Source organism: Mastacembelus armatus, chromosome 7, assembly GCF_900324485.2.
Source record: "Mastacembelus armatus chromosome 7, fMasArm1.2, whole genome shotgun sequence".
NCBI classification, from domain to species: Eukaryota; Metazoa; Chordata; class Actinopteri; order Synbranchiformes; family Mastacembelidae; genus Mastacembelus; species Mastacembelus armatus.
Genome location: NC_046639.1, coordinates 9513959 through 9530555, shown reverse-complemented (window position 1 = coordinate 9530555; position 16597 = coordinate 9513959). Strand labels below are relative to the sequence as shown.

General features: G+C 38.5%; 2 protein-coding genes across 4 annotated transcripts in view; both read right to left on the bottom strand.

Annotated features, from left to right (window-relative positions):
• LOC113145175 (arf-GAP with coiled-coil, ANK repeat and PH domain-containing protein 3-like) overlaps positions 1-3754 on the bottom strand; it is a 61472-nt gene extending 57718 nt beyond the window's left edge. For all 3 annotated transcript variants that reach the window (XM_026331603.1, XM_026331605.1, XM_026331606.1), the window contains exon 1: positions 3570-3754. In XM_026331603.1, coding sequence (XP_026187388.1) covers positions 3570-3616 — 47 coding nt within the window. In that variant the 5' untranslated portion in view covers positions 3617-3754. The remainder of the gene's footprint in view (positions 1-3569) is intronic.
• Positions 3755-8795: 5041 nt separating this feature from the next.
• On the bottom strand, positions 8796-13045 carry LOC113145987 (PHD and RING finger domain-containing protein 1-like). The gene is made up of 6 exons (XM_026333170.1): positions 12583-13045; positions 12272-12355; positions 12059-12186; positions 11837-11928; positions 10415-10608; positions 8796-9150 (listed from the first exon to the last, which is right to left on the bottom strand). Exons 3-6 carry the CDS (start codon positions 12079-12081, stop codon positions 9082-9084), a joined length of 378 nt encoding a protein of 125 aa, XP_026188955.1. The 5' UTR covers positions 12082-12186; positions 12272-12355; positions 12583-13045; the 3' UTR covers positions 8796-9081.
• Positions 13046-16597: the final 3552 nt, after the last annotated feature.

The window sequence follows — 16597 nt, the reverse complement described above, 5'->3', positions numbered from 1 at the left end:
GAGATGATCAATACAGTATTTATGAAGTCTGTTTTCTAGATATTCCACCTACACAACAATATACATTGTCCCTGCCATAGAATATGACCCATAGGACCCTTACCTTGCATACACCGTAATTACTACAGCCACTAAAGGCTGCCTAACTATGTCAGGTTGCCTCCTGGTTGTAATAATCTGCCAAAACAAACAACAAATGATTTTTTACAGGAGGACAGTCTCTACTAAACTGTTCTCCTAATTATGCTGGGGTGAATGTCACCAGAAACCAAGGTTCGAATTTGGTGTGCTGACAGTTGTTTAGATAACAAAAGTATTTTGATTAAGGTTAGGGAAAGTCGGTTAAATGTTAATGAGCACTTTGAAAGTCACCAACCACTCTGAATGACGAGCTTTTCTAAAACTCTACCAAGTGCTATGAGACTCTAAACCTAGGCATAAAAACTGTAATAGTCATCACAAATGTATATTGTACTACAAAGCAAGATATACATTAGTTGACTCGGGGCAGTGCTGTCCTCAAACATGAACAGTTTTTGTTTTCATCATGGGCTCTGGGAAATATTGATGGACAGGCACATTAATTATTAATGAAAACAATTATTAGTTGCTGCTGATATATTTCATAGAAACTACCACACAAGTTACCAGTTGCTATCTGAGTTAAGTCCCTAACACATGATCCTCCAGCAGTGTGTGACAGTGACCTCAAATTAACATGTCAGTGGGGAGAAAACACTGTGTGTTGCCAGTGTTGGGCTAGAGCAAACACAAACACACGAGTTCCTGTGGCTATGTAATCACTGCAGATCATTTTTCAGAACAGATGTGGAGCGCATCACCGGTTGCAATCTCACATCTGTCTTAGTATCCATAGTCTAAACAAAGAACACATTTGTTTGAGAAAACTTCTGTCTGCTGTATTGTTCCCTGTTTTATTCAATATACTGCCCGATCAGTCACGAAATCCTGTATGATCAAGCTCATACTGTAAATAAGAAGCTTGGAACATGTGAGAAATAATTGTGCAGAACTGATTTCCTGCATAATTGTACATGTACGGGAAGTGGCGTGTCATGCCAAGTCTAATAGTCGAAAACTTTGATTTTCCTGTGTTCTGGGCCTTCCTTCCAGTCATCCACCTCGAGGGTTGTTACATAACACTACATGGTGTGATACTGCTTTTAGCTCCACAAAGGAGACGTTTGAATGCTCTCTGAAAAACACAGGCTTCAGTGGCTACAAGAACTCTCTTTCACACCTCTTCTAGTCATATAAACATCCTGGGCGACAGATAAAAGATTAACATAAACCAAAGGAAGCAAACAGGAACATCTTTCTCCAGTGAGTGTTTTAACCTCTTCAGCAAGTGAAGAAATACCTGCACAGTTTACAAGGAGGAGGAGGAATATTTTCACATTCACAGCTCCAGTCACATAAGAAATAACTTTATCCACTCATTTGTGAGAAACAGGAAACGGTGAGGTGACTCAGAGGTCTAAATAATTAGACAGGTGACTCTTGCAGCATGCAGCTTGTCTCGCTGTAGCCTCAGTGCAGAGCTTAGTGCTTCCTGAGATGTGCCTTTCTCTGGCTCCAGATGGCAGTTATTAAGGTGCTGTAGCCAAGTCTGGAAGTCTTTGATTTGAGAGTAGAGATTTTATCACCAGGAGCACACAAGTGCAGTGTTGGAAAATAACTGAATATATTTATCCATGTACAGTAATTAAGATGAGGTACTTTACATAAGCATTTCAATTTTATGCTACATCGTACTTCTACTCCTTTACATTTCAACGAGAACTACTGTATGTTTTACTGCACCACATTTATATGATCACTATATGTGTTTATTTAGGCCTCTTTCCACATTTGAGAGCTCTCTAAATTGTTCACAGTTTCAGCCAAGAGACACTTCTCCTTTAAACTTTTAGAAGCTAAAATTTTTCAATATTTAACAAAAACACCAAATAAATAAAAAATATACAAATTTGTGTACAGAACTTGGGTTTTCTGATTCCTTGCTACATGAATCCTTTCACAACCCCTTATTTAGCATGTGACCTTTTGAAGGGGCCCGACCCCTAATTTGGGAACCACTGGACTAAAGGAGTTAACTAAAATAGTAGTAAAATTAGCTCCAGTGTGTTGGTAGCACTTGTATGTATATGTATCTAAAATATATAGTGTATTAATATCATAATAATAATATACCTCAGATCAAGTACTTTGGATACATCTGGGGTCCAGGTTCATTTTGAATCTCTTTGCCAACTTTCTAATCAATTTGATCTCTTTAAATATGTCCTTTAATCACATGCATGGTAGCATTTTAGACACAATCTCAACTCTGCCTAATCATTTGGTCAATTTTAAAATACATAAGGTTGCCAGGAACACAAAAGAAAAATAACACAGGTGCCTTTTGATATAATCAATTAATCATTGATTGCTTCCAGAGAAGCATTTTCTTTTTTTTATCTATCTAATATGATAATAAAATATAATATCTTTGGGTTTCAGGCTGTTAAAAAAACAAGACATGAAAGTATCAACCCTAGTTTTAGGAAATATGAGGACATTTTAAATAAAAAAATTGGACTTTTTGTAAACCAGACATTAATCAATCATTAGTTGTAGCTTTGTACGTTCAGGTATGAATCCTGGAGCCTTTCTATGTCTCCCTGGGTTCTCTCTGGGTACTCTGGCTTTCTCCCACAAAAAATGCAGATGGAGGTTAGTTTAATTGGTAACTCTAAATTGGTGTGAATGTCCCTGTGTGTCAGCCCTCTGACAGACTAGTGATCAGTCCAGGGTATACACCTCTTTTTGCCCAGTTTGACTCCAGCTCCCCACAACCCTGGAAGGGTAATGAGTAGATAAAGAATGAATGAATGGATGGATGGATGGATGGATGGGTCTCTAGCATCCTTTGACCAAGACAGAAGTCAAAGCAGAGTTCTGTGAAATTCCTGCAATAAAGTAATACAGAGCTATTTTTGCCTATCTTGTGGATCAGGGCTATAATCTGTTATTATAGTTTCCAATTCATTTGCAGTCAGTGGACTTTACTGACTCATAATTTCAGATGTTCTTTTATTTTCTCCTGTCATCCTAATTGGTACCTAAGTATCTAAAACTTGCACTTAAATACATTAAATTGAATACACACAGCATACTCAGACAACAGACACAACATGATGTTCATGGTCAAATAAAATAAATAACTGAGCTACCTATGGCTGACAGTGTGAGTACTGACAGGACATGTGACAGCTCATATGGCTGTATGGCTCATCATCATGCCTGCTGTAAGACATGACTGACTTGAAGACAGTGAAGATGCACAACGTTACTAATATGACTGATGCTGCAAACTGTAACAGCTGCAATCCACCATTTATCGCAGTTGACTAAAACATGCAGTCTAAAAAGATCCCACTCTTGCATCAGGTGATAAATCATGTAGATAGACACGCAAATCCCAATCTCAGTGAGAATTGCGGCGTTAAACTGAATCGTTCAACAGCTCAACTTGCAAATTACGATACTCAGTTTCGTGCTCTTACCTAAACCTGGGTGAGTCTTTAATACAGTCTTCAAAATCCACCGTCATCTTGTTGCGCTGGTGTAAAGTTTTATCGCCGTTACAATTCTGATTTCATCTCCTGTGTGGTATTAAAGTACAGATGTTAGTATCCGACACAGCGATCCTCCCTCCGCCTACTGCTCCAGCAGCGGATCTCTCAGGCACTCTGTCCTGGTCTGAGGACCTGAAACCGCTTCACTGGGTACTGAACCTCTGTTGCGTTCAATTGTTACGGCAAAACTCGGACTTTTCAGCGCTCACAGCCGACAGTACAACATGTATCATAACATACTGAGCTGCTTTTAGTCGATACACAATGCTTCTTTTAAAAATATGTATCTAATCTTATATTGTTCCTCTTCCTTGTTATTATTATTATTATTATTATTATTATTGTTGTTGTTGTTGTTGTTGTTGTTGTATTTTCTTTTTTGTTGCAGTGTGTGTGACTATGATCTTGGTCATTACTACTCAACAAAGACACTGTAATGGAGTCATCTGTGAATTTATTAATATGACACCTCTTGTACAGACTCTGGGACATATAAGTCTACAGGACAAATAGTATAGGGGAAAGAACGCATCCTTGTGGTGATCCAGTGGAAAACAATAGAACATCTGATAAAATGCCACTGATCTTTACATGTGACCTTTTAAGTAAAAAAAAAAAAAAATCAGTAAACCAGTCATTTTTTTAGATGAGATGAGAAAAACTTTATTAATCCCTGAATTTTTATTCAGATTTTCTATTTTAAAAAAAAGGAAATATATAAAGTTTTAGAAAATACAAGCCAAAATATAAAGTGAGTAGCTTGGTTAACATAGTGTACCTTAATACCAAGTGTGTTCAAAATTTGTACAACTTAACTACAATATCAGCTATGACTGGTCCTCCATCCACCAGCTTATGGCCGTGGTTCTGCAAAGTCAAGACCATGTTTGCTTAGTTATAGTATAACAGATATTATTGCTGTATAAAATAATTTACCTGCTAAAATTAGTATTTGGCTGAAACAATCACTCAGAGCTGCTAAGGTGACTGCAGGCTTTTATATGCTTCAGTTTTGCAAATCAATTTCACATAACCAGAGGTTCATAGCGTAAAGCTTGATACCTATAACAGTTTTGCTAAAAAATTTGAAAAATAGACACTAAACAGATGCTCCACCAACATAGTGACTCTGTGCTCTCTTCTTGCATGCATACAATATAACTGACTAAATGCACTTCCTCAGCCTTTGGATTCCCTCCACCACCTCTGATTTTTCTTCAGTTCCTTTTACGAATGTAGGATCAAAGTGCCTACTGCTGCTTTATGAAGCTGCTGAGTCAGCAGTCGGCTGATCTGAAAGTGCACACTGCTGGAGAATTATAAGTGCAAACGTGGCCAAGTGCCACTGTATAATCAACACTTCTGGAGTTTACCACGGCGGCAGAATGTTTGTAATGTGTGATCATTATGGTGGTTTTCCAAAGTCTGTTTTCATTTGACTGTGTATTTAATAGACTAATTACTTAACCTGCCTACTTGACCACAGTTTTTTTTTTCACTGTCATATACAGGTTACTTTTGCTCTTCAGTAGAAGCCATAAGTGTTATATATGTTTTGGTCCTTTATCAGCTTTAAATACTTTGACAGCCTTTCTTGCTGTGTAAGCATGCCCTTAATCTTGAAGTTAACGGCATGACAAAGCTCACTAATTGTAGAGACTTAAAAAGTTGGAAATCTTAAGATGACTTCATGTGGGAATCAGAGTCTTAGCCACGCTATCAGTCTGGTTATAGGGATGGCAATGGTAATTAATAAATTGAAATATCTCAATTATTTAATTAATTTAATTTAATTTAATTTAAAACAAATAGTGGAGACGGTGAGCAGTGGGTCAGAGCTGGAACAGCTGGGACAAAGAAAGTACTTTTCAGGAAGCCTTATTCACTGTCAACTACACTAGTCTGAAATACTCAGATTACCAAAAGCAAACAAATTCATCACTACGAGGAAAAAGATGACATGGAATAGGAGCAGCACCTGAAACACTGTTTAGCAATAAAGGGATATTGTGACATTTTGGGAAATGCACTTGTTTGCTTTCTTGCCCTGAGTTATGTGAGAAGATCAATATAACCATGTGAGACTAGGTTTTGTTTATCTTTGTCCAGATCAAGGCTAACTATCTAGGCTAGCTGTAGTTACACATATAATGCTGAGACATTGCAGTGGTATCAGAATCAGAATTATCTGGTATGTTTTCACATACTCTGGTACCGTGGCTCTCAATATGTCCGGATATGGAAAAAACAAAAATAAATATATCAGTTGAAAAAATATAATAAGTAAAGATCAAGAGCTTCCAGATGAATATTGTATATTTACAATCATCCATCCATCCATTATCTATACCTTAGAGTTACGGGTATCTGCTGGAGCTGATTAACCAGGTGCTGGATGTGGTTCTCCCCAGCCAAACCTGCCGCCTCCTGTGTGCCAGAAAGATGGTTATCCACTGATAGGGGAAGGCTGGCACAGTGAGCTGGTTGAGTTTGGGCAGTGGATGTTTGGGATGATGGTGTTCAACGCCAAGCTCAAGTCCACAAACAATCTTTTCATCTAACCCATATCATCAGATTTTCCAAAATGTCAAATAATTCCATTACACAAATCACCATTATTTGAGAAAACAAGATCGAGAGGTAGTATCTCACAATAAAAAATGTCCTAATATGGATGATGTCAATGCCCTTATTTGCATTTAATGAACTGTAGTAACTTAGGCAAACAGTGTTACAACTGGCTGAATCTCTATATGATAAACATGTTGTTATAAGAAACAGTTACAAATGTGCATTAGTACTAGTGGCTTTGTGAAACTGTATTTAGACACAGTGGTGCTGTAAGCTGAATGATAATTTCATCATCATACACCAAACATCATAGCATTGATTAATCAGAATATTAGTTAGGCTTTAATACATTAAAATGCACCGCAACACTCCTAACTACAGGACTATTCACTTGTTGGCATCTCCCTCATTTCAAGTCAGTTCTACAGTGTCCACATGACTTTTGTTCCCATCATTCCTCATTCCTGGAGACCTTTTAAGCAATCTGTCATATAGACAACTTCATATTTGATGTAAAAGTTGTTGTGTAATGGTGTATCATTGTTTTACTGTATCAAATCACAACATTTTTGTTGGCACCTGCAAGGAAGGTTATGAGGAAAGCTGCGGATTTAATTTACAGTAGAAGAATTAGATATGAACAATCAAGGAAGATTAAAATACAAGTCTTATGTGTTTAAGATTGGATACATATATACAAAGCAGTGAGCTAACACTTTAATGCGCAAAGCCATGCTGGTGGCCCAGGATAATTAATGAGACCATGCTGGTAGACCAATCCATCAGCACATCTACACTGGTCAACCAGCTAAAACAACACCACAATGAAGGTGAACATTTGTTGTTTTTTTCTGTGCACATTGTTTTGGGGAAAGTAGGGCAAGATGGGCTGCAGGCTTGTTACATCTCCACCCACTGAATTTCTCTCTCTCTCTCTCTCTTTCACACACACACACACACACACACACACAACATGTATTTCTCTCTTTGTGAGGACCCTCATAGACATAATGCCTTTCCTAGACCTTTACCATAACCCTCAAACAGGAGTCCAAAAAAATTGAGGAAAATACCCTCACTTTGCCAAAATGTCCTTGCTTTAATAGAAATATGCTCAAAATGGTACTCACAAAGATAGAAGTACACACACACACACACACCACAGACTGGATATATACAATTATTACAGCACATATGTGCTATAACAACTCCTCTATAATATAAGGGCCTATTCTTTGCAGAAATGTAAACATGTGTCCTAAGAAATGCAACAACTGACTTCAATACCTCATATTAGTCTTCTTGCCTGCACCTCACACAAACTACCACTAATTGTAAGGTGGTTGTTTCAACATACAATATGACAGAGTTTATATCAAGGGATTTAAGACATCAGATGTGATGGAGGCAGCCTCATTCCAGGTGTGGATCATTAAGATAGGTGTTGCTAGGTGATAGCGGAGTGATGCTGAGAGCAGTCAGCCATCACAGATACTACAGTTGCCTCAAACCTCTCCTTGGTCATGTTCTACTAACCTGCAGTTAAAGTCTACCTAGCTGTACCAATGTAACTAGTCTGTAAACACTGATTTTATTTGGTAGAATAAAAAAAGACTCATACTGTCCCCATTCTCTTTCTTTTCAAATTTGACTGGGGGGGATATTAGTCTGTTGGTTCACTAATGTCATCCACACAAAATTATCTCTAAATTTTATTCCGGGGAAAAGTTTTCTCTTATCCTGTGAATTATCTCCACATCTACTGCCTGGACTGGCACAATATTGGGTATTAACATCGATGATCAAATACCTGTAAAACTAAATAATTTTCCCATCAGCCTCAGATATAGTTCATAATACTTAGTGTTATTTAAAATGAGCATGCTAAAATCATAAATTTTGATGGTGAATTGCCCATCATATACTTTCTGAACATCAGCATGTAAACATGATTACTGTGAGCAGGCTGGCTGCTGACACAGTGCAGTATTTAAATATCACTGCACAGAAATGGCTATTGTTATGCTGTAATAAATCATTAGATTATTATTAGTCATTCATTTATGTGTTATCTTTATCTGCTGATTATTAACACAATTCAATTATATAGTTTGCAGAAATTCAGAAAAAAATTTTTTTTCATCAAATTCATAGTGCTTGTTAGGTCTAACCAACAGTTTAAACCTTAGAACGACTAGAAAAAATATTCTAATAACAAAAAGCAACAAATCCTCACATTAGAGAAGCTATTTTTTTAACATGAAAAATGACTTTTGATAAATATAATACATTTCCCATAAGTCGTTTTAGCTTTTTAAGTGCATGCTGTTTGTTAGCTTATAATAAAGCATTATATTTGATATGCTCTGCATATATTTTGTATGCAAGTTTTAGATAAATATAGTGATGTAAAGAGAAAAACAAAATGACTCATGTCTTGTTGGTTTTGGTCTTTTAAAACATTTTACTAACAAAAAGCAAAGTATAGAATAACAAGTTGTATCTTTCAACAAATGTATAAAGAGGAGCATTAAAAAAAAAAGACAGTGGAACAGCATCTGAAGATTCAGGATCAGTTCGTTCACAAGCTTTACGCTTATACTTCAAAAGCCAACTACAAGGCAGTGCTGCCATCCTGTGATCACTTTAAACAAGAGCCTTTTCAGCTGATGAGACCTTTAGAGAGCAGGCGCCTTACAGCATCCTTTCAGCTTGTTGTCAGGAGTAAAATCCTTTTACTTTTCTGTGTCTTCAGCTCTGTGAAACATGCAGAAACAGATCAAGCTGAGTATAGTAAAGAATGTACAGACTCTTGAAGCTATAGGAAAGTGAGCTGACAGTTAACTTACTGACTAACGCACTGCTGGAATCACTGTGATGATTTGAAACTTGTACAGACTGCAGGCTTTGAGGCCCGTAACAGGTGCTTAGGTACATGCTGAAAAATAAAAACAAAACAGTCATGATATTTCATCATGCTAAACACAAAATTATATTGTCTACCAATTCAGGAAAATTGAAATATTATGGTTAAAACAACACAGATTTAATCACCTAAGGTATTAATCTTTTACATTATTTACTCTCATTGGGCTGTTTCAGAATAAAACCTTTCATATAACATACAGGAACAGATTTAAAATTTAAAATCTGTGTATATCACACAATAGTAGAAAAATAAATTAATTCAGTGGCAAATAATTTTGTATAAGGGGAGTTTGTGTGAGGCCAGGGATTGTTGAGGCAAAAATAATGGGTTTAAAGGACCATTGTAACTAAATTTTATATTGACCCTGACGTTTGTGTTTATGCTGGCTTCAGAGAGACATTCTCAGTATGGACTTGTCCACTATGTATGTTCCATAGAAAAGATAGCTTAGCTCCTCTGTCTTCAGAAAAACAAGGGTGTAAAATTAATGAATGAAATGCGATTGTAACTCTCAAGAAAGCAGAAACTCCTTTTTCATCTCGCCTTTATAATTACATCATTAGCTCAAATGCTTTTATTATGTACTGTATACCTGCAAATGTGTTTCTGAGGTTTGCTGGCCTCATCCAAGTACTAAAGAAGATACATGCTGCTCAAAAGCAGTGAAAACAGGAAACCAGTGATACCTAACCCTCTGTGACTTGTTGTGAGACCAGCTACACTATACAGTATGAACCAACATTTACACAAGCACTCAACCACAGGAAACCAATGGGGCCAAGTTCTAACAACCACAAACATCTGCCCTGTGTCATTAACACACAGTCAAACATTATGCAACTGTGCCACTGTCAACTGAGAGGTGGGTAGGTATGCATGCACCATTCTTAATTGCACATTTAAGAAAATCATTCAGCAAAGCAGGAAGTGTGGTTAAATGCCACAATGCTGCTTATACAGTAATAGGTATGCCTTGCACACAATCTGTAACAGGATTTTCTCCTCGATTGTTCCTTTGACCTATTTACTTAAACAAGTTATTGCATACATGAAGTTAAGTGTATGAGTACAGTTAGTTTTATACATTTTAGGACTCACAAAAATTATATTGCCAGCATCCGATGAGCTACAGTAAGCACCCGTTTTCTCTATAAATACCTTGTGATTTTTGAAAAGCCCAGAAAGTAGTTTAATAACTCTTATTGCACTTCCTAATTAAAAAAAAGAAACCTCTATTTTCACCTCATGCTGTGTGATACTGTGGGGAACTCACCCAGGAGGTGTGTGGGCGAATATTAGGATTGCTGCTGGTTCTGCTCTGGACCCTTGCACTGCGTCGTCGTTCAGCAGAGCTGCTGGAACGATTTAAGGTAGAGGGTCGAAGGCGACTGCTTGTAGATGCAGTTTCATCAACTTCGGCTAGGAGGTCTGTCAGTTCTCCATCACTGATCTCCTCCATGGAGCCAACTGTGTAGGGACAATGTCACAAAAAGAAAAAGCAAAAATCTTGTAATAATTAGTCTGCTCATATTTTTAAACAATTTAACACATCCAACCACATTAAATTTTACAAGTCATTACTCTAATAACTCCTTTGTTTTATTGCATTCAAATGTTTTTGCAACAATGTTTTTTGCATGAGACAATATCACTAAGCAATCATCCTTGTGTTTAAAATGATTCTATCCAAAGTCAGACTGAAACTGAAACACACAGTGGTCTAACACACAAGTAGAATTAAGTTTAGTCTGATCTAATTACCTATTTAAATGCTGCATGTGTGCGATACAAAACTAGGCTTTACACCACTTCCCAAAGATAGGTGAGATTTATAACATCAAAGCATACAGCAGAGTGTGTGTACCTGTATGCAAACTCTGATCCATGTGTAGAAACATTTTGGAGACTGGGAAAACTGCTGAGACAACTGGCCAAGTTGCAAACTGAAGCCAGATTTTAGGATTACTCTTTCACCGGCTTAGTTTCACTTCATATTTGATGAATAATCAAAGGCTGCATGATATCCACACAGGATATCCAGCTATGTTTTGCTATGTCTGTGCTTGTAAGGCACTAATTATTCCTCAAGCATAATCTGATGGTGCTCACCTCCATTTCTGACCACCTTTATTTAATTTTGTGTATGTTGAATTAACAGCTTATGGTTGAATAATAATTAATGTTCTGAGAATATTTTAATGTTATCCTTTAGGACAGAAATAATAATTCTTTTATTTTTTATCTTAAATTTTTCTTTTACATTGTTTTGAATTGAGGTCAGTATGTTTACTTGGTAAGAGTAATTATTTTTTGCAAGTTCGGTTTTAAGTTTCATTTAAAGGTTTTTTATAGTCTCAAATTGAATTTTTTTGTACCTGTAGACCCCATGACTGTTCTTTCACTGCATATGATAATTCATCCAGAAAGCAGAACTGGAGCAATATTTATTTCAAAGTGCATCTGCATTGTTTTGCATTTTGTTACCATCAGTCAAATAAAACCCAATTTTTCCAGTTACATATTTCATGACTGATTTCTTAATTGTTAATATATTGTGTCGTTGTTTATTCGTGTATTGTCTCATCTCATGAGCTAAGTGTATCATCATATCCATACAAAAAAAAAATGACTCAAATGCAAAGAAATGGTCAAATGAATAAAACAGGCACCTTCTTAGTTAACTGCACAGCTTTACCTCTATGATGAGGAGTGACCACACAATCAGGACAAATCCAGTCACCTTCATGGCCTGAGTTTAATGATGGTGTCAAGCAGTCCCTATGATATCTGCAAACATACAGGACAGCCACAGTTGTGTAATGAAATAGTGTTAACTTGTACAACTGAAGACGACACAACATTATGTTCAGGTGTTTCCTAAACCATCAGTGAAAAGTGGTAACAGCCAATGTCATACCCTGAATCACAGTCTATGCACATCAGCAGCTGGTGTCTGCGGTCACTTCGTCCACATTCCTCACAGATAACGGCATCGCCCAGTTCCTCTTCATCATCACCATCCTTTTCCTGCACTCTTACTTTAATCTGCAACAACAGCCACAGTTCAGCCACTAGTACTGTTCACTTCTCCATATAATTGGTTTCCTTCCTTCACACTGTGAAACATTACCTTCTTTTCAATGGCCCCTCCAGAATAACCTTTCTGGTGGATGAAGGAAAAACTGATCCGGTCCACTGGGCAACTGTTGGATGTCTAAGGTTCAAGCAACCGTAATTTTCCATTTCATCAAAATATTCTCCTCTGAGGTTCAAGCAGCTTAGACAAAATAATTCTGTACGTATGCTAATACTAATCGATCGAGAGAAAACCGATCGACAAATATTTTGTGCTTTACGGCATTAAAAACTAAAACCTGTGGGGACAGGGCTTGTCAAACAAAATGAGTTAGACGGCAGGTGGGGTGTAAATTAAATTATTACCTGTGCCCACTGAAGAACACACTGCAGACAGAAGACGTGCTGGCAGTTTTGCAGAGGCCACAGTTTGTTTTTGCAAAGGACTCAGGCAGATTAAGCATTTATCTGAATCTAAAAAGAAATCTGCACTTTTGTCTTCAGTAGTCGATGTAACGTTAGCCATTGACTTAGTATTACTGGACAATAAAGTGTCTGGGAAATTTTTCATTAATGACAACGAGCAAACGATAACTTTACTGTTTCACACTACAGTTACGGAAAACAGCTTTGTCACAATCTGTAATCTGTAACAACAATCACACAAACTACCGCCAAAATAACAGGGAGTCGTCAATTCTGATAGAAAAAATCTATGCTAACAATAGCTAGCTCAATGAGTTAGCTAACAACATCCCCAAAGCAACTTTACAGTTTACCTAAGGCAGGGCATGGATCTAGTACTAAGTTTCAGGTCAAAGATTTTCAGATGTTAGCTACTTAACGTTACAGTACACATTACATAATATAACCTCCCGCTACTCTATCTTTTCATATCTAGCTACCCATGTTCCGCGGTACATGACTATGACCTTCCGGTCATATTCCTTCAAAATAAAAGCATCTAAACCACGACAAAAAAAATCTTCAACTTCAAATCTGTTCATTTTATTCAGCAGCTCTTGCTTCTAACAACATCCTCAGTTTTCCCCCTTTAATTTACCCGTATCTTTTTTTTTTGTTCCGGAACTTAACTTCTTCTTTTCCTTTGGGCTGCTCCCTTCAGGGGTTGCCACAGCGAATCATCGGCCTCCATTTAAACCCTATCCTCTGTATCCTCCTCACCCACACCAACTATCCTCATGTCCTCCTTCACTACATCCAAGAACCTCCTCTTTGGTCTTCCTCTAGGCCTCTTTCCTGGCAGCTCTAACCTCAGCATCCTTTTACCAATGTATTCACTGTCCCTCCTCTGAACATGTCCAAACCATCTCAATCTGGCTTCCCTGGCTTTTTCTCCAAAACATCTAATATGAGCTGTCCCTGATATACTCATTCCTGATCCTATCCATCCTCGTCACTCCCAGAGAGAACCTCAACATCTTCAGTTCTGCTACCTCCAGCTCTGCCTCCTGTCTTTTTCTCAGTGCCACTGTCTCTAAACCATACATCATTGCTGGTCTCACCACTGTCTTGTACACCTTTCCTTTCATTTTTGCTGACACTCTTTTGTCACACATCACACCTGACACTTTCCTCCACCCACTCCAACCTGCTTGCACACGTCTCTTCACATCTTTTCCACACTCCGTTGCTCTGGACTGTTGACCCTAGGTACAACTCTACTCCCTGTAACCTCACTGTTCTACGTGAGTCCCTCTCAAGTACTCTGTTTTACTGTGGCTAACCTTCATTCCTCTCCTTTCCAGAAGCAAATCTCCACCTGTCTAGATTTTCCTCCACCTGCTTCTTCCTCTCACTACAGATGACAGTGTCATCTGCAAACATCATGGTCCATGGAGATTCCTGTCTAACCTCATCTGTCAGCCTGTCCATCACCACAGCAAACAAGAAGGGGCTCAAAGCCGATCCTTGGTGCAGTCCCACCTCCACCTTGAACTCCTCTGTCACCCCTATAGCACACCTCACCACTGTCTTACAGCTCTCATACATGTCCTGCACCACTCGAACATACTTCTCTGCCACTCCAGACTTCCTCATAGAAAACCACAGCTCCTTTCTCGGCACCCTGTCAAAGGTTTTTTTCAAATCTACAAAGACAGAATGCAGCTCCTTTTGGCCTTCTCTGTAAAGGCAAGGCAAATTTATTTGTATAGCGCCATTCATATATTACACAATTCAAAGTGCTTTACAAGGCTTGTAATTACATTAAAAGCATGGAAAAGAGCATCTAAAAACAAAGATATATAACATAAAATAAATAAGATGTAAAAGCACATTAAGAAAACAAAGATGAACAATTATGTGAAGGCAGCAGTAAACAATGTTTTCAGTCCTGATTTGAATGAGCTGACAGTTTGAGCAGACCTCAGGTGTTCAGGAAGTTTGATCTACAAGTGAGGAGCATAGTAACTGAATGCTGCTTCACTTTGTTTGATTCTGGGAACACACAGTAGACCTGTCCCAGATGACCTGAGGGGTCTGGAAACCTCATAATACATCTTGAATATATTTTGGTCCACAAACATTTAGTGCTTTATAAATTAGCAATAAGATTTTAAAATCTATCCTTTGACTAACGGGAAGCCAGTGTAGTGATCTAAGAACTGGTGTGATATGGTCCAGTTTCCTGGTGTTTGTAAGGACTCTGGCAGCAGCATTCTGGATTAGCTGCAGATGCCTGATTGATTTTTGCTAAGACCTGTAAACAAGCCATTACAATAATCTAACCTACTTAAGATAAATGCATGAACAAGTTTTTCTGCATTTTGTTTAGACAGAAAACCTTTTAGTCTAGCAATGTTTTTCAGGTGGTAATAGGAAGATTTAGTGATGGATTTTATGTACTTCTCCATCAACATTCTCAAAGAAAATATTCCCCTTCATTCCTCAGGCATCCTCTCACTCTCCAAGATCTTGTTAAGTAGCCCAGTCAAAAACTCTAATGCCACCCCTCCTAAACACTTCCATACCTCCACAGGTATGTCGTCAGGACCAACTACCTTTCCACTCTTCATCCTCTTCAACGCCTTCCTCACTTCATCCCTACTGATCTTTGCCACTTCCTGCTCCACAACAGTCACCTCTTCTACTCTGTGTTCTCTAACATTTTCCTCATTCATTAACTCTTCAATGTATTCCTTCCATCTTTCCGTCACACTTGTGGCACCTGTCAACACATTTCCATCCTTGTCCTTAATCACCCTAACCTGCTGCACATCCTTCCCATTTCTGTCTCTCTGCCTCGCCAACATGTACAAATCCACCTCTCCCTCCTTAGAGTCCAAGCTATCATACAAATCCTCATACGTCCTTTGTTTGGCCTTTGCCACCTCTACCTTTCACTTTATGCTCCATCTCCCTGTACTCCTGTCTGTTCTCTTCTGTCCTCTCAGTGTCCCACTTCTTCTTAGCTAACCTTTTCCTCTTAACAGACTTCTGAACTTCCTCAATCCACTACCAAGTCTCCTTATCTGCTTTCCTCTTCCCAGATGACACACCAAGTACCCTCCTAGCTGTCTCCCTGATCACTTTAGCTGTAGCTGTCCAGTCATCCAGAAGAACCTCCTGATCTCCCAGAGCCTGTTTCAGCTCCTCCCTGAAAGCCACACAACACTCTGCCCTTGTCCTCTTCATCTTCCTCACCACCACAGTCATCCTACACACCACCATCCTATGCTGTTTGGCTACTCTCTCCCCAGCCACTACTTTGCAGTCACTGATTTCTTTCAGGTTGGAACATCTGCACAAGATGTAATCAACTTGTGTGCTCCTGCCTCCACTCTTATATGTCACCCTATGCTCCTCCCTTTTCTGGAAAAATGTGTTCACTACAGCCATTTCCATCCTTTCCTGCATACCAAACTTACCCATCATTTCCTCATCACCTCTGTTTCCCTCACCAACATGTCCATTGAGGTCTGCTCCAATCACCACTATCTCACTGCAGGGATACCCTGAATCACCTCATCTCCCTCCAGAATTTCTCCTTCTCTTTTAACTCATATCCTACCTGTGGCGCATAACCACTGACAACATTCAACATCACACCTTCAACTTCCACCTTCAGATTCATCACCCTATCTGACACTCTCTCCACCTCCAGAACATTCCTAGCAAAATCCTCCTTCAGGATAACTCCTACTCCATTCCTCTTTCCATCCACACCATGATAAAACAGCTTGAACCTTGCTCCTAATCTATAGGCCTTGCTACCTTTCCACCTGGTCTCCTGAACACACAAGATATCCACCTTTCTTCTCTCCATCATATCAGCCAACTCTCTAGTTTTCCCTGACAAAGTCCCTACTCTAAGTCCTACACTCTTGCCCTTCCTCTTCTCTCTTTGCAAACGAACACG